At 36.0% G+C, this 20662-nt stretch overlaps 5 protein-coding genes across 8 annotated transcripts; 3 read left to right on the forward strand and 2 right to left on the reverse strand.

The window, feature by feature from the left end:
* The first annotated feature begins 3656 nt into the window (after nt 1–3656).
* Nucleotides 3657–5756, forward strand: LOC127240413 (trifunctional UDP-glucose 4,6-dehydratase/UDP-4-keto-6-deoxy-D-glucose 3,5-epimerase/UDP-4-keto-L-rhamnose-reductase RHM1-like). The gene is made up of 2 exons (XM_051259089.1): nt 3657–5222; nt 5304–5756. The coding sequence occupies exons 1-2, from the start codon at nt 3657–3659 to the stop codon at nt 5754–5756; spliced, it is 2019 nt and encodes a 672-aa protein (XP_051115046.1).
* Nucleotides 5621–9951, reverse strand: LOC127240412 (zinc finger BED domain-containing protein RICESLEEPER 1-like). Of its 2 annotated transcripts, none has more exons than XM_051259088.1 (4): nt 9727–9951; nt 6538–8566; nt 6384–6451; nt 5621–5752 (listed from the first exon to the last, which is right to left on the reverse strand). In XM_051259088.1, exons 2-3 carry the CDS (start codon nt 8534–8536, stop codon nt 6396–6398), a joined length of 2055 nt encoding a protein of 684 aa, XP_051115045.1. In that variant the 5' UTR covers nt 8537–8566; nt 9727–9951; the 3' UTR covers nt 5621–5752; nt 6384–6395. The 2 variants fall into 2 exon arrangements, with proteins under 2 accessions (XP_051115045.1, XP_051115044.1); XM_051259087.1 differs by lacking the exon at nt 5621–5752 and adding an exon at nt 5859–6280 and having other exon boundaries at nt 9727–9949.
* A 4123-nt stretch (nt 9952–14074) lies between these two features.
* Nucleotides 14075–15627, forward strand: LOC127240089 (uncharacterized). Its single transcript, XM_051258543.1, has 2 exons — nt 14075–14769; nt 14861–15627. Exons 1-2 carry the CDS (start codon nt 14275–14277, stop codon nt 15326–15328), a joined length of 963 nt encoding a protein of 320 aa, XP_051114500.1. The 5' UTR covers nt 14075–14274; the 3' UTR covers nt 15329–15627.
* A 43-nt stretch (nt 15628–15670) lies between these two features.
* LOC127240090 (uncharacterized) lies at nt 15671–18156 on the forward strand. 3 transcript variants are annotated; one of them, XR_007836293.1, is made up of 6 exons: nt 15671–16006; nt 16077–16271; nt 16362–16387; nt 16496–16737; nt 17483–17969; nt 18072–18156. XR_007836293.1 is itself a non-coding variant. In XM_051258544.1 (5 exons), the coding sequence occupies exons 1-4, from the start codon at nt 15671–15673 to the stop codon at nt 16704–16706; spliced, it is 768 nt and encodes a 255-aa protein (XP_051114501.1). In that variant the 3' UTR covers nt 16707–16737; nt 17483–18156. The 3 variants fall into 3 exon arrangements, 2 of the variants coding, with proteins under 2 accessions (XP_051114501.1, XP_051114502.1); XM_051258544.1 differs by having other exon boundaries at nt 17483–18156; XM_051258545.1 differs by lacking the exons at nt 17483–17969; nt 18072–18156 and adding an exon at nt 17007–17125.
* Nucleotides 17305–19440, reverse strand: LOC127240087 (uncharacterized). Its single transcript, XM_051258538.1, has one exon. The coding sequence runs from the start codon at nt 19438–19440 to the stop codon at nt 17488–17490; it is 1953 nt and encodes a 650-aa protein (XP_051114495.1). The 3' UTR covers nt 17305–17487.
* Nucleotides 19441–20662: the final 1222 nt, after the last annotated feature.

Genomic DNA, 20662 nt, shown 5'->3' on the forward strand with positions numbered 1-20662 from the left:
CACATGTTTACGCAGTTAAAATATTCCTTATTATCCCTAATAATATATTATTCCTGGTTGCTTTGGAGTGGAGATAGCAGAAATTGGACACAGCCTGAAGAGTAACAATGGGCCAGAAAGTAAAGTGCTTTATTCGTCTTCCAAGATTTGGAGTTTGTTTAGAATGGGTTTTTTTTCCTTAGGCTTTTGGATATTTAGAAGTTCGAAAAAAAAAAATAATAATAATAAAATTAATATTTGATTTGATATTTTGTGAAAAAAAAAAATTATATTTGATGTGATAATTTTTTAAAAAATAAATAATATTAAATGAATAAAAATATGTAGTGTATTTGATTCAGAATAATAGAAGTTTAAAATTATAAGACTGATAATTGGTTTACAAAACTAAGGGTGTATTTCTTTGTGAATTTGATTTTTGAATTTATATTTTTAATAGTAAAAATTTGATTTGAACATTCATTAAAGTTTGTTTCTCCAAAATTAGTTTGGAGATTTTTACTGTACACAGTCAAAATCCCCAGCGAAATTACCTATGTGTATTTTGATCGACAGTTGCTGCAACTTGTAGATTTTTACTTTTTTACATTTTTTTTCTCAATATTTATAAAAATACTCCACTGCCTCCACGGCCGTGCATAGGCTTTTGTACAATAATAATTTGATAAATATAATAAATATTGTTTAATAAAATATATATAATATATATTATTTTGTAGAAAATACCATTTTTTTATGATACAAATAAATAAAATTTTAAAAATATATATACATATAATATAAATTCATAATCAAATTATATTATTCTCTCCCTCAGTTTCATAAGAATGATACTATTTTTTATTTTTGTCTGTTTTAAAACAAGAATAAAATTTTTTTATTTAATAATTGTACTATCTATCCAATCTAACATAATTAATGTCCTTACAATTTTTTAATATATTATACAAATATCATTCTTTTATGAGCATCTTTGTCTTTTTCATTCTAAATCAATATAATATTAATATTAAAAAATTTATGTAAAAAAATAAATGCTACTTTTTTCGAGACGGAGATAGTATTGTTAATTTTAAAAATTTTAAATAAAAATATATTTATATTATTTTATTTATTGGTTATAACATCATTACATATAAAAAACTCTTGGAACTCAAGCCAAACCTACGCACAAAATAAACTAAAAAACTCAAATCAATGTTAAAATTCAAATAAAAACTTTTAACTCAAAATCAATTTTTCTAGTTCCGCCCTAAAGAAACACACTCTGAATGTAATATAAATAGATACATTGTTTTAAATATAAATTCAAAATTTAATATTATATAAATAAATAATTGTTTAATTTATATTTTGGAAGAAAAAATTTAATAGTAAAATTATTGTGATAACCAAAATACACAGTGTTGGGGTGCAAACCCAAATTCCACATTGGAAGTGGTGAAAAAAATTACACACAAGAATATTCAAAAACAAATTCGTGCGAAATCAGCCCAAAGCATTGATAATTTTGGATGAACAGTAAAATTTTAACAAAATCCTGCAAACGAACACACAAAGAAACTTAAACTATTATTATTCAAGTATATATTAAAAACAAATATATTTATTTTAATGATAAATACAGCATAAAATAAATATAAATATATGAAAAATAGATGAAAGTAATTAAAATTATTATTAAAATTAAACGGATAAATTGTATATATTGTAAAGATATTTTAAATACTTTTTTAAAATAAAATCAAATTAAGTTCAAATTAAATGATCCATTATTTTTTCAATAAAGGTGTGCTAATAAATTACTATTAATATAAAATCCAACTAGTTAGGTACAATCCAAGATCCAACAACTTATTTTTCACATAATATTTTATAAATATTAGTATTTTTATTTAAATTTGAAATATATATATATATAAGTAATACAATGTAATACAAATTTAAAATTTTATAAAGAACTATAAATGCATTTTTTATAATTTATTTTTTGTTATATATTTCAAATCATTAATATATAAATTTATTATTTATTTTAATATTTTAATGAAAAGAATAATAAAATAAATTTCAAATATTTATAATGTTAAATTTTTCTTGTTGGATATCCCACTCTGTATGTTACTATAATAAAATACAATAATTAAAAATGAAAATACTTACAGCGGGTGGATTGAGAATTAAAATTTAAACGCAGGGACCAAATTAAATTGCTAAAAGCAAAAAATAAAAAGAAAAAAAAAATGAGATGTCTAATAGACAAATACTCCTTATATATATATTAAAAAATATATATATTTATTTCAATGATAAATTCTCCACTAAATAAATATAAATATATGAAAAAGTAGAAGAAAATAATTAAAATTATTACTAAAACTACACTGATAAATTCTACATATTATAAAAATATTTTAAATACTTTTTAAAAATCAAATCAAATTAAGTTCAAATTAAATGATCCATTATTTTCTCAGGTGTGCTAATAAATTACTATTAATATAAAATCCAACTAGCTAGGTACAATCGAATCACTTATTTTTCACATAATTTTTTTTATATAAATATTAGTATTTTTTATTAAAAAATCGTATGGATTTAAATTTAAAATATAAAAAAATAAAACAAAAGTAATATATATGTATTACAAATTTAAAATTTTATAAAAAACTATAAATGCATTTTTTATAATTTTATTTTTATGTTATATTTCAAATCATTAATATAAAAAATTATTATTTATTTTAAATACAAAATATAAAGAATAATACAATAAATTTTAAATATTTATAATGTTAATTATTTTTGTTGGATATCCCGCTCGGTATTTTACTATAATAAAATACAATAATTAAAAATGAAAATAGTTGTATCCGGTGGATTTTAAGAATTAAAATTTAAATGCAGAAACCAAATCAAATTGCTAAAAGAAAAAAAATAATAATAAAAAGAAAAAAAAAACAAAAAAAATGAGATGTCTAATATACAAATACTCATTATATATATATATATATATTTACTCGTCAACAATTGGACCGAAAGCAGAAGGCATAACCGTATGTAAGGGTGGGCATAACGGTATGTAAGGGTGGGCATGGTTTTGAGTAGTTACAAATATATAGGTATTTGATATTCGGACCGAACAAATATTCGAAATTGCGAACAGTATTCGAACCGAAAATTTCGATTAATAGAAAATATTTGTAAAATTCGAATCGAATCGAAATTAAAAAAATATATATTAAAAAATAATTTGAATCTAATTAAATAAAAATATTTACAAATATCCGCATCGAAACCCGACATCGAACCGAATATACTTATTAATATAAATTTTAAAATATAATAATATAAATATATCATCGTACCGAAAAAAATATAAAAAATCGAAATTAAACTTAATAGAATAAATATCAAACATACAATATTTGTATTAAAATCGAATTTGCTCGATTAACTGAAAATTGTTCGATTTGACGATTCGATTCGATTTTTTTGCCCACCCCAACCGGCTTGCGGTTTGTATATAAGTGGGAGATGTTCGTTGGTTGTCGCTGCCAAGTCTCCCCTCCTCGTATAAACTGCATTAATCTTTCCTGTTTTCTTACACTTTTTCTTATCATTAAATCTTTTTGTTCTGATATTTTTATCCTAAGATGTCGACTTTCAAGCCCAAAAACATCCTCATCACTGGGGCTGCAGGCTTCATAGCTTCTCATGTCGCAAACCGGCTCATCCGAAACTACCCGGACTACAACATTGTCGTGCTGGACAAACTAGATTATTGCTCCAATCTCAAAAACCTCCTTCCATCCTCATCTTCGTCGAACTTAAAGTTTGTCAAGGGCGACATTGCCAGCCCAGACCTCGTCAACTACCTCCTCATCGTCGAGAACATCGACACTATAATGCACTTTGCAGCGCAGACACACGTCGACAATTCTTTCGGCAACAGCTTCGAGTTTACAAAGAACAACATCTATAGCACCCATGTTCTTTTGGAAGCATGCAAGGTTACCGGTCGGATCAGAAGGTTTATCCATGTCAGCACCGATGAGGTCTATGGGGAAACCGACGAGGATGCTGTTGCCGGTAATCATGAGGCCTCGCAACTCCTCCCGACAAATCCTTACTCTGCCACCAAAGCTGGAGCCGAAATGCTTGTAATGGCTTACGCAAGATCTTACGGGCTTCCTGTCATTACAACCCGAGGAAACAATGTTTACGGCCCCAATCAATTCCCCGAGAAGCTGATTCCTAAGTTCATCCTTTTAGCCATGAGAGGGGAAGTTCTTCCGATTCACGGCGATGGTTCTAATGTCCGAAGTTACCTTTACTGCGAGGATGTTGTTGAGGCCTTCGAAGTGATTCTACACAAGGGAGAAGTCGGCCATGTTTACAACATCGGGACCAAGAAGGAAAGGAGAGTGATCGACGTAGCTAGAGACATATGCAGACTGTTTGAGATCGATCCTGATAGAAACATTAAGTTTGTGGAGAACAGACCGTTTAATGATCAACGGTATTTCGTCGACGACCGGAAGCTGACGAATTTAGGATGGTCGGAAAGGACAACCTGGGAAGAGGGTCTGAAGAAGACTATCGACTGGTACACGAATAACCCCGATTGGTGGGGAGACGTGTCCAGTGCGCTTCTTCCCCATCCGAGAATGCTGATGATGCCCGGTGGAATCGGGAGGCATTTCGATGGGGCGGATCGGTACGACTACGGGACATCAGAGCTCGATCGGAATCCTAATCGAACAAGAATGGTAGTACCGAGCCCAAGACATTCGTCGTCGCCGGGCATCAAGTTTTTGATCTATGGCAGGACCGGATGGATTGGTGGTATGCTCGGAAGATTGTGCGAGAAAGAAGGTATCCACTACGAGTATGGAAAGGGTCGTCTTGAGCATCGATCGCAGCTTAAAGCAGACATTCTAGCCGTGAAGCCAACGCACGTTTTCAATGCTGCTGGTGTTACGGGTAGACCGAACGTTGATTGGTGCGAGAGCCACAAGACTGAAACGATTCGCACGAACGTTACCGGGACATTGAACTTGGCAGACGCATGCCTCGAGCATGGGCTTCTCATGGTGAACTTTGCCACTGGCTGTATATTTGAGTATGATGATCGACACCAGCAGGGTTCCAGGATGGGGTTCAAGGAGGAAGATACTCCTAATTTTACCAGTTCTTTCTATTCGAAGACCAAGGCCATGGTAATATTCCCCTTCCATCAATTTGAATTTTAACTACAATCTCTGTGCTGATTTTGATGGATTTTACGCGCCTTCGATCAGGTGGAAGAGCTCTTGAAAGACTACGACAATGTGTGCACGCTGAGGGTTCGAATGCCTACATCTTCGGACCTGAGCAATCCGCGCAATTTTATTACTAAGATCACGAGGTATAGCAAAGTGGCTAACATCCCCAACAGCATGACAATCTTGGATGAGCTTCTCCCTGTTTCAATCGAGATGGCGAAACGAAACCTTAGGGGGATATGGAACTTCACAAATCCGGGTGTTGTCAGCCACAACGAGGTTTTGGAGATGTACAAACAATACGTCGACCCGGAGTTTACATGGACCAACTTCACACTCGAGGAGCAAGCTCAGGTCATAGTTGCTCCAAGATGTAACAACGAATTGGATGCTTCTAAGTTGATTAGTGAATTCCCGGAGATTCTTCTGATCAAGGAGTCATTGATCAAGTTCGTCTTCGAGCCCAACAGAAGGGTCACACCGGCCTGATAAGCATTCAATTTGATTCAAATCGAGAGTATTAGAAAGGGCAGATTCCACACAAAAACAGCAGATTCAGGGCCTGAATCTACAATGTAGATTATTACCAAATATTCAATGAGATATCTGAACAAATATTTTCTTGATATATTCATCATGATTCAATGGGTATTCTTTCATATCTATGGCCACCAAAACACACCAATCTCAGACAAGATTATGCAAAACTAGCCAGCCCCATGTACATATTACAATCACGACATTGCAAATAAGCATATATCCTGAAAAGAGCAGCTCAGTATTCAAAGGTAAACTTGACTCACTTCCCCAGTCTTAAGAAGATCAATATCAGCAACAAACACCCAGTTAACTACGAACACAAACTACAGATGAAAAAAAAAATCTACTAAATCCCGGGATCATCAAAATATACGGAGAGCAAAATGCAAATCCTCCACATATCATGTTTGATGTAGTTGAGCACACAAGGGAAAGGAAAGGGCGCTGAGAAAAACTAGTAGAGTCTGCACAGCCTGCTTTCCAGCAGTTCGAATTTCATGTGAAATCAAGAATAAGCTGATCAGTACAATTCCACATCGAAATCTATTTACAACCTTTATAGTGATAGGAGCATACCTTATGGTATCGTCAACTTGCTTCAGCTGAAATTGGTGTGGGGAAACTGCTAGAAATCAGGCTGGTTGCTAGACAAACAAGAGAAATAATAAAAAATGGTTTATTGTACAATGTTAGAGACGGAGTGTATGATATGCTTTGAAATTGTTATTACCTTCAGGTTCGATCCTCAACCAATCTTGTCCACAGACCAAAGTTTCTCTAGTCTCTGGATTTAATGAACTGTGGTACGGATCAAGCACCCTGCCGCCATTGCTGAATGCCACTTCGGGCCAAAGAGTTGATACAGGGATCGCAAGAACATCACGAGCCATGATAGACAAGATTGGATACCTGGGCATGTGGACTTTCCACCAATTCAATATGCTGAAATCATAATTTCTCGGGAAGACAGGCTCCTCCAAATACTTTTCAAGATCGGATGATAAACTCTGGCTTTGTGTAGTCTCATATAAAAACTTGTCAAAGCCTTTAAGTTTATCTCTAGAACTATTGCTGGTGCTTGGTGTGCTGGTGCCAGGAAGAGATGAATCCTCAAGCCTAGATGAACCCATTGAGTACTCATCAAAAATTTCCCTGAGACCATCAGAAACTTCCTTGATACGATCAGGAGCGTCACTGCCATAAATCTGCTGAAAATAGTACTCCACCAGCTTCAATTTGAAACGAGGATCCAGAATTGCTGCCATAGCCAAAACTAAGCTGCACTTGCTCCAATATATGTCGAACTTAAGCTTCATCTTCAAAGCCAAAGAACTAAGAAAATCATCAGAGCTTTTACACCACTCAATCAATTGAAGGTGCATATCACATATTTCTGGAAAATATATGTTAGAAGTCGGGCATTTCTTCCCTGTAATGATGTTCGTAAATTCAAGAAAATATTTCATGTAGCCAGCAACAGAAGAAGCCCATTCCCACTCCGTCTCAGATAAACCATTTGAGTTGGGTGCATCATGCTCTTGCAGAAGACAGAGGGCATCCTTGTACTCAATTGCTGTTTCAAGCATCATGTATGTGGAGTTCCATCGCAGTGGACAGTCAAGAAGTAGACACCGGTTGCTAGTAATTCCAACTTGTCGTGCAATTTCATTAAATTTTCCTAGCAATGCTTGTGAATTTTTCACATGCCTTATGATCTCCCTAACTTTATGTATCACATCCCGAGATGCTTCCATCACTTCCTGAACAATGGACTTCACCAGATGTGTAACACATCTCACATCAAATAATTCAGCATTCTTTAAAAGGAATCTATTTTGGGATAGCCACTCCTTAATCCTGAAAACCATAACTTCATAACCAGAACAATCATCAAATGTCATTGAAAACAACTTGCGGTCAATGGTCCAGTCAGTCAACCTCTTAATAATAACCTCTGCAAGTACGTTGTCAGTGTGTGTAGGATCCAATGATAAGAAATTAAGCATCTTCTTCTGAAGCTTCCAGTCCTCATCGACGTAGTTAGCAGTCAAGCAAACATATTCAGAATTATCAGGTGAAGTCCAGTTGTCAACAGAAATGTTGATTCTACCATGGAGATTGAAAATGGCATCGTATATTTTCTCTTTCTCTTTTGCGTAGATGGCCATGCAATCTGATTCAACGACATCATTACTATTAATCTCAAACAACGGCTGCAGATTCTTGACAAATATTTTGAAGCCAACATGATCCACCATGGCCAATGGATAACCATGTGACATAATCATTCGAGCCAGATCCAACCGACTTCGCTCTTGATCAAATTTAATGCTTCCCAAATTGATATTCTGATTTGTCTCTTCTTTCTTCTGCTCCTGATCAAATTTCAGAGGTACAGGACTGAGGAGGTCATCCTTCATTTTTCCATCTTCATAGTTGAGGACTGTAAGAGGAAGGTTGCTTTGACGAAGTGGACTTTGACTGGTTTCTTTTCTCTTCCTCTTTGCAGAAAGTATTTGTGAAACATCATAGTTCGATCTCTTCAAACACCGCAACAAATGATTTCTTAAATGTGTTGTGCCGCTATTACTGGACCCACTTAATTTCTTCTTGCAATGGACACAGACAGCATATTGTACATCAGCCTTTCGCACTCTTTCAAAGTGATTCCATACAACAGATGTCAACCTCTTTGTTTTCTTGGCAGGGATCTCATTTAATATTTCCATGACATGTACACGACGTCAAGAATATGGTATCTGCATTAACGACACGACAAATAGTAGCAGAATTCCTTTTGAAGTGCAATGAGTTTAACTGAATTCAACTTTCTTTCATTCAGTTAAAATGACATCAATGAAGACAACAATTAAGACAGGTGTATAATAGACTATTTCAAGAAATGGACGGCATGGATAGGCAAGACTATTAGCAACCCTGTTTCTTGTCCAGAGAACAAAGGGGAGGGCAGTGATGCTACTACATTTTCAAGCACAACATAAAGCAATAAGCACACGGAGTAATATCAATAGGCCACAGATGAAAACAAAAATAGAAAGAAAACTACATAGGAAATACCAAAGGAGCAAGGTAAAATAAGCTCTTCTAGGCAGAGAATTTTGCATGGGGAGTTGCAATTTCTGCTGTTTGTAATTAATTAAATTGCCCATGAATAATTGCCATTCTCTCATCTTAGAAGAAATCATGGAGGAGACTAAAGCAGACAACCCATCACTAAACACATTTAAGCAACAAAACAAGAAAATAGGAAATGTGAAAGAGAAAATAAAAACCAAACTTCATTGCTTTTTCCAAAACTTTCATCTGAAATTCATCTTCTCTCAAACCCCAAATCTCTTCTAATCTCAACGGGCACGTGAAAGGTTACTAAAACTAAAAAGTATCTCAAATTTAAAGATGCAAGACAATCACAACTAATTCTGACAACATTAGAATGACCAATGCATAATTCTTCTGTCAAACAGCAATAAGGGGTTTTTCCAATAAATTGTTTACTATATTGCCTTCAGCAGAGTATAAACTACAAAGCAGTTGACTATAAACTATTAATGAAACCAAAATCACGTTTAGAAACTGAGCTGTACAGACCAAAATTTCAGGCACCCACTAAGCCCAGAGTCACTCAACAAATGTGCACCAAACTCACAGACACATTATGCCCTCTTCGATTCCCAAAAAATTAAAAATAAAAATAATTCAACAAGATGGTACCCGATAGGGTTTCCACAACATTGGTGATTAAAACAAATAATATTAAAAACAAAAAATTGCATGGAGAACACACATAAATTTATCTCCAACAAAATCGAAAGCAAAATTGCATTGCACAGCAGATCGGTGATTTGTCTGCTGATCAAATTCGGGTCGGATCTAAAATAGAGATCGGAGAAAAACGAACCTGGAACGGGAATTCCGCCGGGACGACGGAATCGAAGTTGCGGACAGAGTCCGACCGGAGGATCCGAAAGATCGAAAAAGGGTTAGGGTTTGGATTTCAGGCTTTGGAGAAGGTTTGGACTTTGGAGGAGACGCCCGCAAATCGGATCCGCTTCGCTGTGGTTTGATTTGGTTCGATAGTTCTGCCGCTTCTCTGAATAAAACGGATCGGGTTTGGGTAACCCACCCTAAACTAGAAGCTCTGCTCACCCGTTTGGTTGGTGGGCGGACTTATTTTTTCCTTTTCCTATTTTAAGATCTAATTTAATAAGTTGTTTAGTAAAGTGTATAATTATTGAGTAAAAACCCAAATTAAATCATTATAAGTAAAGTGTATAATAATGTTGTAAATTAATATAAAAATTGCCGTTTTAATCTAAAATTAAATCTTTTATCTAAATAATAATTTGATATATATACAAAATATTTTAATTGTTTATTTTCGAATAATATTAATTTTGTTTTGAAACATTTTACTTTTATAATTAAAAAATATGTTTATGTTTCTTGTCTACTAAAAAAAGAAAGACTTGTTTCTATTTTTAATAGAGAAAATTATACTATTTTTCTATTTTTACACCAATAATTTTTTTAAAAATAATAAAAATACAAACTAAATTACATAAAAATAGATGAGTCCATCTTTACGAAAGAGGGAGTAAGAAACACGCACTAATTTTTATTTGATTTTGTAGTTCTTATTTTACATAAATTTATAAAAGTATTTATTAAACATTATAATAAATAAATATTAAAAATAATATTAATATTACAGCTTTTTTTTTATTTGATTACAAAAATATTTATTAAACATTATAATAAATAAATATTAAAAATAATATTAATATTACAGTCTTCTTATTTGTTTAATTTTAGTTTAAAATTGATTTAAAATAAAATATTAATTCAAATTTTTATTTAAATAGTATTTTAGTGTAATATTTGGTGAGATAAAATAATATATTTTTATTAGTAATAAAATTTTGAGAATAGTTATTAATAGTCAAAACTATTCTATTATGAAATATAAAAGTATTATTACAAAAATTTAATTATAGATCTATTTTACTTTTCCAAATTGCTTTCCGGGTGGTCTTAGATCATTTATCATAATGCTTGATTGCTCGAAAAACTCCATAAAATTCGATAATATTTAGCCTATTTGGAAACATATTAAATATTTGATAAATTGTTTTTTTTAGTCTCGTAACTTTACCCCTTATCATTTTAGTCCCGTAAGTGGAGCCTGTCGCAAACTAGTTCCATAAATGAAAAATTTTCGTTGTTTTAGTCCTCCGGCGTCGGAGATGCTTTTTTTTTTTATTTTTTAAATTTTTTTTAAAAAAATTATTTTTAATTTTATTTGTATTTTTTATTTTTTTTATTTGGTCTAATTAAAAAAAATAAAAAAATAAAATAAATAAAATAAAAAAAAAAAGTAAATTCATGTGTCCGCCAGGTGTCGCTGACCTGGCGGACACGTCGCCACGCGGGCGTCTCCGATGCCGGAGGACTAAGACAACGAAAAACTTTCACTTATGAAAATAGTTTGCGACATGCTCTACTTACGGAACTAAAATAATAAAAAAGTCTAATTATGGTTACCCATAAATACTTTATTGATCCAATATCAGTGTAGTCTTATAGAACTTTGTAAAAAATGCAATAATATATATATAAATATATATATATATATAACTATATAAGACATAACAGTAGAATATTCTAGACCAATGTAGAAAACTAATAATACAATTTGTCAGCCAGGCAAGAAATATAATAGAATTTTCTTTTCTTCCTGTTATTTCATCGTTTCTAATATTATACTATAATTTTGTCGTATTCAATCAAATATATCAATACAAAATACAAATTATATCATATAATGATTCAATAACTATTTCACATAAAAGAAAAAAAATTAAAATATTATTGAAAAATAAAAATAATGCTCCAATGTGAAATAATAATAAATATTATAATAAAATAAGTAACAACCGAACATAGAAATACTTTCTTAGAATGGAGAATATACTGCTTCGAGGATATGTTGTGCACAGTCCAAAAATATGGTGCGAGAGGATGTAAGATAAAGAATAAAATTTAGTCGAAGATACCCATTACCGCAAACAAATTACTTTATAGTAGTATATCCAGTAATGACATTTTGTCTCTCAAGATAAATCAATTTTTGTATGCAACTCAAGTGATACCAGTAAATCAAAATTTTGAAAAACAAAATCAAAACAACCAAAATACTGTCTTATCAAACCAACCAACTTTTGAAAAAGAAGATAATGTTCCTTTCATAGTAGAGTTCCATCATGCAAGTTGTTACGCCGTGGACGCCGCTAAATAATGATCATAATAAGTATTTTAAATTTCATACTTTAAATTTCAAAGAAAAATACGTCCGTAGTATAATACGTTATACATATTAAATCCATGTCCAACTTCATGTATTTTGATGTAAATAGATAGTTAGGCTAATATTTGTAATCTCATTTGGTTTAATTATATATCATGAGTTTATGGAACAAATAAATCGAAGTCCCAACTCACCGATTATAGTTTATGCTCCAACTTCCAACTTTATGATTTTGACCCCGATTACAGCCCGTTCGAACCTATGTTCAAAATCAAGTTAAATTTATTCAGGATCAGGTTCAAATACAGTGATTATAATTGTATGTGAATTTTATATTTTTATGTTCTCTATACAAATTTAATTTAGCTCGTTATAATTAATTCACTTATTGATTAATATTAAGACTCAATCAATTAATTATCTTCCATGACCCATTATATGTCTCACTCATCCACTAATCAATTTTGAAAAATTACGAATCAAAACAATCAATTAAAATATTAACAGACTACTAACAAAAGTACAAAATCGCAAACCAAGCACACCTATTGTGGAACAATGAAACATAGTTAAATTTAGTAGGAATACGTTTTAAGGCTGCAAAATATGAATTTAATTTTTCTTAAATATGTATATAGATATACATATACATATGATTGTTTATTTTTTCTTGATAATTAGTGATAGTAGACAATATGCAGCCGATAAGATTGTAAGAGGTAGCCTATTTTATCATATTTTTGTTTGATAATACCAAACCAAGCAAGGCAAACATGTACTTCCTCTTTTTCCCATATTATGTCCATATTGTCATTTTTTTCCGTATGTTACTTTTTTTTCTAATTTAATTTTTTTATAATTTTAATTAAATTAATTAGTCATCTTAATCTTAATATATAATGATTTCTATTATAAATTAATTATTTTTATTGATATATTTTTAATTATCTACTAATTATACTTTATCTTAAATTCTGGTATATATGTTAACTAACACACCCAAGGGGGACGCAGGAGTAATATATATATGCAACTGCAAGACATCCATCAATCACATGCGACGTCGTTTCGACATTGTCTCTTCTGGACCATTGGGTCGTCTTTATTGCCATTCGCCACATACAGACAGTGCCAACTTTGATATGCTAAATTAAGCCCTTTTTCATTTATATTATTCTTACTCATTTCTTTACAAAAGCCCAGAATATTGATGATTACCACAACTTAGGATTACTACAACTACAATTGTGCTTGCATACATAGAATCTTGCAGCAGCTGTAATCTAGTTGGAACAAATTAAATGATTTATATGTATTGTCAGGAAGTACTACTGTGTTGACTTATATATATATATATATATTGGTTCTCAAAAGGAGGAGCACATGGGCTCAGCTGGCATGAAATTTTTTGCTGTTAATCTTTGCAACCAATTGATTATGTCCTAATAATATTGTGTCACAATATTCTACTACTTAGTAACATTACCAAAGAAACCATCATTCACACCATTGTTGTATTAATTATAGTCTTTTATTATTTTAATACTTAGATGTTATGTTATGTGGCTTTTTATTTTGTGAAGAATAATTTGCTTCAACTCAAACCCAGACAGTTGTTGACGACCACCAGGACTGCAGATCCCGGAGAGCCAAACCCAGCCAGCTTGGGTGGTGTGGAGCTGGAGTCCAGGGACCTGCTAAAGTAGCCCCCCCCCCCCCCCCCCCCCCCCCCCCTTCTTCCCCTACAGCTCTCTGTAGTAATTCATGTTCAATGATTGGAACACCCCATATTAGTCTCATGTCCACAAGTTCAATAATTGGAACATCTCATGATCCCATGTCCACTAATGTAATACTAATATGTAGTATTTCTTAAATTATTATTAATATAATTAATTATTATTTTTATTATTATTATTGTGTATATGACAATATTGCTTGCACATGACATCTCTATCCCACATGGCCTCTCAATCAGCCAATCGGACAGCTTTACAAGACGAGCCAGAACCACCATAGTTATATACCTTCAAATTGCTTTCTTTTTTATTTTTCCTTGATGGCTATTGAATCGTGTCTTTCCTGAAGACAAGATAGCCACCAAGATTTAAGGTTGCCCGAATTCAGGAGGTGGTGAGTAAAATGGATCTCGATGGGCACGAAGAAGAATCGCAGGAGAAGAACAAAATGGAGCCTGGAGAGCTGTTGGAGGATTCCTGGTTCTTCGGCAATTTGCTCCACGGCAAGCCAAGAATGTCGAGGAGCATGTCCGAGCCTTGCACCTCCTCGTCCAAATCATACGAAGAAACCTACGCTTCGATCAAGAAAATCCCCGAATCGAACCTTCTGCGCCATGGTGTGAATGTGATCTCCAGGACACCATCGGAGGGATCGAGACTGGAACGACGAGGGGGAAGAAATCAGGCAAGAAAGATTTCTGACAGGAACAGGGAAATGGCATCGCAGACGTGCTTGCATCGTGCCCCATCTCTGCCGGATAATTTGCAGGAGGATTCTGAAGATTTTCATGGCGACGACGACGAGGAAGACGAGGTTGAGTTCTCCTTGGGGAAGTTGATCAGACAGGCTTCTATGAAAAATTCAGACAACCTGCCTCCCAGACGCAATGGTGCTAAGGTATGATCAAAGTTATGATTTTTTCAGAAAATATATATCAAGGAATTGATAATTAATCGGGGAGTTGTTTATATGATCCAATTTTCGACAGATTCTGGGAAGAACCTCAAGCTTATCGATTCACACAAATGGAAACAAATCCGATCTGGAAAGCAGTAAACTGGAGGAGATGAAGCCCAAAGCCTGCAAAATCAAGAAACATTCGAGCTTTAAACAATACGAGGAGGAATTAATACGAGGTTTCGAGGATTTTGGATTGGATACATGCCCTAATGTAATTAAGAGCACCACTGTTCATGGCCTGCAACCGCAAAAGAAGAATAAGAAGAAGACGACGAGAATACAAGAAGAGGACGAAACAAGAATGCGTAGAATGTTCTTTTTGGAGGGGTGGAAGAGCTCGGCGCCGGCGCCGCCTCCGCCTCCGCTCCCCAGATGGAGTGGTAATGGCAATGGCAATGGCAATGGGAAAGGGAAGCAATCGTCGAGTGAAGACATGAAAGCACAAATAAAATTTTGGGCAAGAGCTGTGGCATCTAATGTCCGCCAGGAGTGTTGATGATTGATTATATATACATACATTCATATACATATATATATATATATCACTCACAGATCTTTTTGAGAAATTTTTATTAATTTAAGGGATGGATTGCTTCCCTGTTATTGAAACTCAATGGCGTAGATGTTTGATCTTGAGAACGCAATCATGGCCGACGAACAAGATTCTAACATTAAATGAAGAAATTGTGAATTATTACATTATTTTGATGTAATTTTTGTGTCTGAAATGGAAAGCGATTCTGAATAAGACAAAATAAGGGAAAGATATTTTCGTTGAAGAAGATCATATTGCCATACAAAATAGGAGATCGAGAATCGATACGACGTCGTCGTTGAAATGTCTCCGCCGCAGCTCCTCCGCGTCTCCGCCGTCGTCTTCCCCTGCATTTCTTCATTACAACCGTTTTTTCGCAATCGCCATTCCTTCTTCTTCAGACCTAACTGCAATCCTTATTTTCCCCTCTGTTCTGCCCACAGAACAATTTTCACGACGACCGTTGCAGCCGCCGGTGGAAGACCTGGGGAGCTGCTGTCTTCTTCAATACCGTCAATTCTCGACGCCGCCGGCGACTCGACGGCTTTTCAGACAGCCTCCACCGTTCTGCTCACCGGCGCCTTCACTCTCTTTCTCTTCCGAACCTTCCGCCGGCGAGCCAAGCGCGCCAAACAGATGGTACGACGCCGTTTCAAAAAGAAAGTCGTTATTATTACCGTGGATTTATTGCTGTGTCTGTATGTGTCAGAGAATAAGGTCGTCTTCGGCGGCGGAGAATCTGAAGAAAGCTTCCATGGCAGCCATTAAAGCGAAGTCTCCACCTTCGCCTGATGAGGCGCTTCTCGGAGCTCTGATCGCTGCTGCGTTTGGAATTCTTCTGTACAAATTCACTGCAAATATTGAATACGCTCTCAATCGCCAAACACTTTCAGACAATTATTCGGTCAGTCCGCTGACAACAATATCTCATCTACTGTCACACTCACAGCAAGGCTTATTATCAATATCTTGTTTGATTGAATCCTTCTTGTAGGTTCGACAAATAACCATAACAATAAGGTAAGATTCAGACCAGACCTGCGCAAAGTTGTGTTTCTAATTAATTGATTGTATTTGTATGATTGTGATCTGTTTATTACACTGAACCAACATGAATGAATGAATCAGGACAATCATCAACGGGCTATGCTACCTGGCGACATTCGTGTTCGGATTCAATTCTCTCGGATTGTTCCTGTATTCTGGCCAGCTCGCCATGAACGCCTTAGTCGAAGGTGAGTCGGAGCTCAAATCATCGGATTCGAACAATTCTGAAACGGCCAGTGGTGTTGAAGATGAGGAGGATAAGAGCAGTGGTAATTCAGACAAAACACAATGAAGACGATGGATTAGCAAATGCATTTCAAATGGTATTATTAATTATATATCAAATACTATTATAGTATATTTCAATTTTTAAATTTTGATTATTTAAAAAATTATAGTAGGAGACAATTTATTGATGCTCTCTCTAGTCAAAGGTCAAATTCCTTGTTGGACTTCACATGGTTTAGTCATCAAAATTATGCAATAAAAATCATTAAGAACAATAATAATAATAAGTCGATCACATGGAGATGGAGACAGACTGAATTCAGTCACTAACTAAATAGTTTCCTGGAATGGACAATCCTTGCAGCGTGCTATGGATGTGAGATTTGCGACACATGAATGCAATGAAACCACCAGCCTAGCCTAGCCTAGCCTACCCTACCCTACCCTAGCCAGTTTATTGAATTCTAGTCCCAACTACCACACTTTGTTGGGAAATTTTGGTGTCATAGATAATTAATTGTAAATTGTAATGTATGTATGCATCTATCTGATTTTCATTCAAATTTTATGCATGTAGTAAAATAAATGAGGGATGTGATTAAGACAAAATTGATACAGACACAAAGGCAAGCTCGGAATTGGTCTAATAACATTACAGGAAAGGAAAGCAGATGTGGTAATTAATGGTAATGGTAATAATAAAATTTTGAAAATAACGAAATGTACAAAAACAAACGGATGCACAATGGTTCTCTAACAACACACCTACACACATAATTCACTAACTCACTCACTCAATCTTATTTATTTTATTTTTATTTTTATTATTATCATTGCCAGCCAGGTCAGCTGATACCGGCCGCCCCGACGCCGACCGGGTGGGGCTCCATTTTCAAACTGGAATTCTTGCAGAAGAGCGACTCCGGCGTGAGTTTAGCCGCCGCCGTCCGCATCGGCTCCGACTTGCAGCGGGTGAGCACGAAGGGCTCGTAGGTCCCACCCGCCTGCAGCTTCTGCTCGAGAATGGTAGCCATGGACGAGGCGGCGGCGGGCAGAGAGCAGGAGGAGCGCGGCGGCTGAAGGTGATCGTGCTTCTTGGGCTTGGGAACGGGAATGGGAATGGAAATGGGCTTTGTGGCGGAGCTGTAGTCATTGGGAGGCGGCTTTCTCTTGACGTTGACGTTGACGGCGTCGTGATGGCAGCAGCCGGCTTTGGTGGCGGGCTTGGCCGGCTTGCGCGCCGGCAGCCACCGGATGAAGTCGGTGCCGCGGACCCATGTTTCCTTGGAGACCTCCATTGACAGCTTGGGCTCGCACATCATAAGGAGTAAGCAATCTGGCAGAACAGGAGCTGGAGGATTACTTTCATCATCTTCTTCTTCTTCTTCTTGATTTAAATGATCTTGGTTGCTGGTTTCCTTGTCCACAGCTTGTACGACCTCTACTGGTTGGATTTGTGGAGGATTTGGTTGGTCCTCCTTGGCATCTGGTGAATTTGAATTAGCCATTAGTTCTTCCTGGTGCTCATTTGATGATGAATGCCGAATTGGGATATCTTCTCCAGCTTCAGCTTCAGCTTCAACTTCGACTGGGCAGCAATCCTCCTCTGGGTAGTGTTCTTCTGTTGTTTCTTGCTCTAGAAGAGCTTCGAATGAGGACATGTTAGATTCAACCTCTTCTTCTTCTCCTTCTCCTTCTTCTTGCTCTTTTACTTCCTCCCTATAATGGTCATTCTCATTGTCATGGTCATGGTCATGGTCTCCCACTTCCATTTCTAAGTCGGGCTCGGGCTCGGGCTCTTGATTGAATGTAGACACTTGTTCTGAAGCTGGGAGATTCCTCAAAATCATCTTGCCTTGATGATCCATCATTTCTTCTTCTTCTTGGATTTCTTGACCAGGGGATTCCTTCTCCTTCTCCATCTCCATCTCCATCTCCAGTTCTTCTTCAATGGGGTCGTCGTCTCGACATTTGGAGGCAGCAGAGCTGATCCGATTGGCAAGAGCAGCCATTTTCATGGGATCAGATCTGCATCTCATTAGCAGAAGAGCATTCTTTGGAGGTATACAAATGCTCACTCTCGCCGGCTCCTCCTCCACTAAACACTCAAACTCAGACCTCACTCGTATCCTCCCATCCCTAACCTCCATATCCTCAAACACGTGCCTCCTGTACCCACCCCTTCCCTCCTCCGCCGCCTCCGCGGCGGCGCCGGCGGCATCTCCGACCACCACCTCCCTCTCTCTACCATCACTCACAGAGAGGCAGAGAAGCCACCTCCCGAATGCAGCAGCCGCCCCACAACCCCTAATTCCATTCCCGCAGCACCATTTTCTCTTCGAACAGCCACAGCCACAGCCGCCGCAGCCGCCATAGCCACAACCGCCGTGGAAGATACAGCACAAGTAATCGGCGCCGAATCCGCGGAGAGCCTCGCAGATGGAGATCGGCAAGTGAACCCATCTCTGGTTCCGGCGAGACTGATCCGTCGCCGTCCTCCTGAAACTAGCTTCCCCCAAATCCGCCCTCCTCGACAGGCTCCGGCTCCGGCACTGCTTCGCCGCGGCGGCTGCCGCCGCCTTAGCCCTCGCCTTCCTCTTCGATTTAACCCTCACTTGCCCAATGCAGGTGACCTTCGGCGAAGAAGGCTCGTGGCTCTCAATAGCGCAGCCTCTTTTCTTCCCGAACGGCGACGCTAGCCCGCCTCTGCGGCTGCCATTGGAGCGGAGGCGGCGGCTGAGGAAGGAGAAATCTCGGGTAGCGCGGACTGGACTGAGAATTGATTTGCTGAGTTTCATGGAGAGAGAAGGAAGGGAGAAGAAAAAACCAGAGGAAGGAGGAAGAAGAGGTAGAGAGAGAGAGAGGTCAGTGGAGCAGTGCAGAAACCATGTGGAGAAAAATGGAAGGAAATGGATTTCATGCAGCAGGCAGAGGTGCCATTATGGTGGGTTTTTTTACCGCAGCAGTAAGTAAAGTGAAGTAAAAAGAAAAGAAAAGGTAACAGAGAGGAGTCAGTGATGGGGAAGGAAAGGAAAGGATGAGTGAGAGAGAGAGAGAGAGTGTGACTGTTGCAGTTGAAGTTGCAGAGATCAGTTCAGTACAGACACTCTCTGCTATGTACCATTCGTGGCGGTGATATATACACATATAGATACACTACACTACAATTACCATTACCATTACCATTACTTTTATATATAGATATACAGTTATGCCTTTGGATGCTCTGCACTCTCCTTTCCATCACTTTTAAATTTATAATACTCCAGTACAGTAATATTTTTTTTTAAATATTTTACGAAATTCATAGTACAATAAAGTTGAAATGGATTTGTTTCAATAATATTTATCTGAAATCAGCTTTAAGACCCATTTTCAGATGATATTTACCATTCCATTTTCAATTTATGCATCTATTTGATACTCCATATTACCTCAGTTCCATTTGGTTTGTTGCTGTAATATTTTTAGACTGATTAATTTCGTAAAAAGTAGTTATAAATATAAAAGAGAGGAATATATGTGGTTTGTATATATATATAATTCACTCAATCCACCTCTTTTTCTGAAACGAAAAAGGGGAAAAATGTTACTCCAAAACCCACAAACTCTAACTGAAGAGCAGGGCAGTAAAAACAGGGAAAATTTCAAATTATTGACCTTGCAGAATGCACAGTTAGTAAAACAAAGTTTGAAAAAAATAAAAATGAGAGAGAGAGAGAGAGACAGAGACAGAGACAGAGATTGGCCCAAAATTGATGATGATTGACATAAATATCTTCTGAGAAGTTTTCAGGGATGAGGAAGGTGAAGGTGAAGGTGAAGGTGAAGGTAGGAGGTGGGAGGTGGGTGGGGGCCAATCCCAGTACTGTTGACAACACACACACATACACATGTGTGTCTGTGTGTGACTTCTGTATCAGTATGTATGTATGTATGAATCCTAAATATGAAATCTGGGTTGCAATTGTATGTAATTCACACATTTTCGTCCCTATGTTGTTTTTGTTATGTTCTGTT

This window comes from Andrographis paniculata, unplaced genomic scaffold (assembly GCF_009805555.1).
Source record: "Andrographis paniculata isolate CXL003 unplaced genomic scaffold, ASM980555v1 Contig79END, whole genome shotgun sequence".
Taxonomy (NCBI): domain Eukaryota; kingdom Viridiplantae; phylum Streptophyta; class Magnoliopsida; order Lamiales; family Acanthaceae; genus Andrographis; species Andrographis paniculata.

Excerpts from the sequence above, each read along its gene's own strand:
- LOC127240090 (XM_051258544.1), top strand. The coding sequence starts at position 15,671 with ATGTCTCCGCCGCAGCTCCTCCGCGTCTCCGCCGTCGTCTTCCCCTGC. Across the intron at positions 16,007-16,076 it reads CCAAGCGCGCCAAACAGATG|AGAATAAGGTCGTCTTCGGC; the intron begins GTACGACGCCGT and ends TGTATGTGTCAG. Across the intron at positions 16,388-16,495 it reads CAAATAACCATAACAATAAG|GACAATCATCAACGGGCTAT; the intron begins GTAAGATTCAGA and ends TGAATGAATCAG.
- LOC127240087 (XM_051258538.1), bottom strand. The coding sequence starts at position 19,440 with ATGAAACTCAGCAAATCAATTCTCAGTCCAGTCCGCGCTACCCGAGAT.
- LOC127240413 (XM_051259089.1), top strand. The coding sequence starts at position 3,657 with ATGTCGACTTTCAAGCCCAAAAACATCCTCATCACTGGGGCTGCAGGC. Across the intron at positions 5,223-5,303 it reads ATTCGAAGACCAAGGCCATG|GTGGAAGAGCTCTTGAAAGA; the intron begins GTAATATTCCCC and ends GCCTTCGATCAG.
- LOC127240412 (XM_051259088.1), bottom strand. The coding sequence starts at position 8,536 with ATGGAAATATTAAATGAGATCCCTGCCAAGAAAACAAAGAGGTTGACA. Across the intron at positions 6,452-6,537 it reads GTTGAGGATCGAACCTGAAG|CAACCAGCCTGATTTCTAGC; the intron begins GTAATAACAATT and ends TTGTTTGTCTAG.
- LOC127240089 (XM_051258543.1), top strand. The coding sequence starts at position 14,275 with ATGGATCTCGATGGGCACGAAGAAGAATCGCAGGAGAAGAACAAAATG. Across the intron at positions 14,770-14,860 it reads CCAGACGCAATGGTGCTAAG|ATTCTGGGAAGAACCTCAAG; the intron begins GTATGATCAAAG and ends AATTTTCGACAG.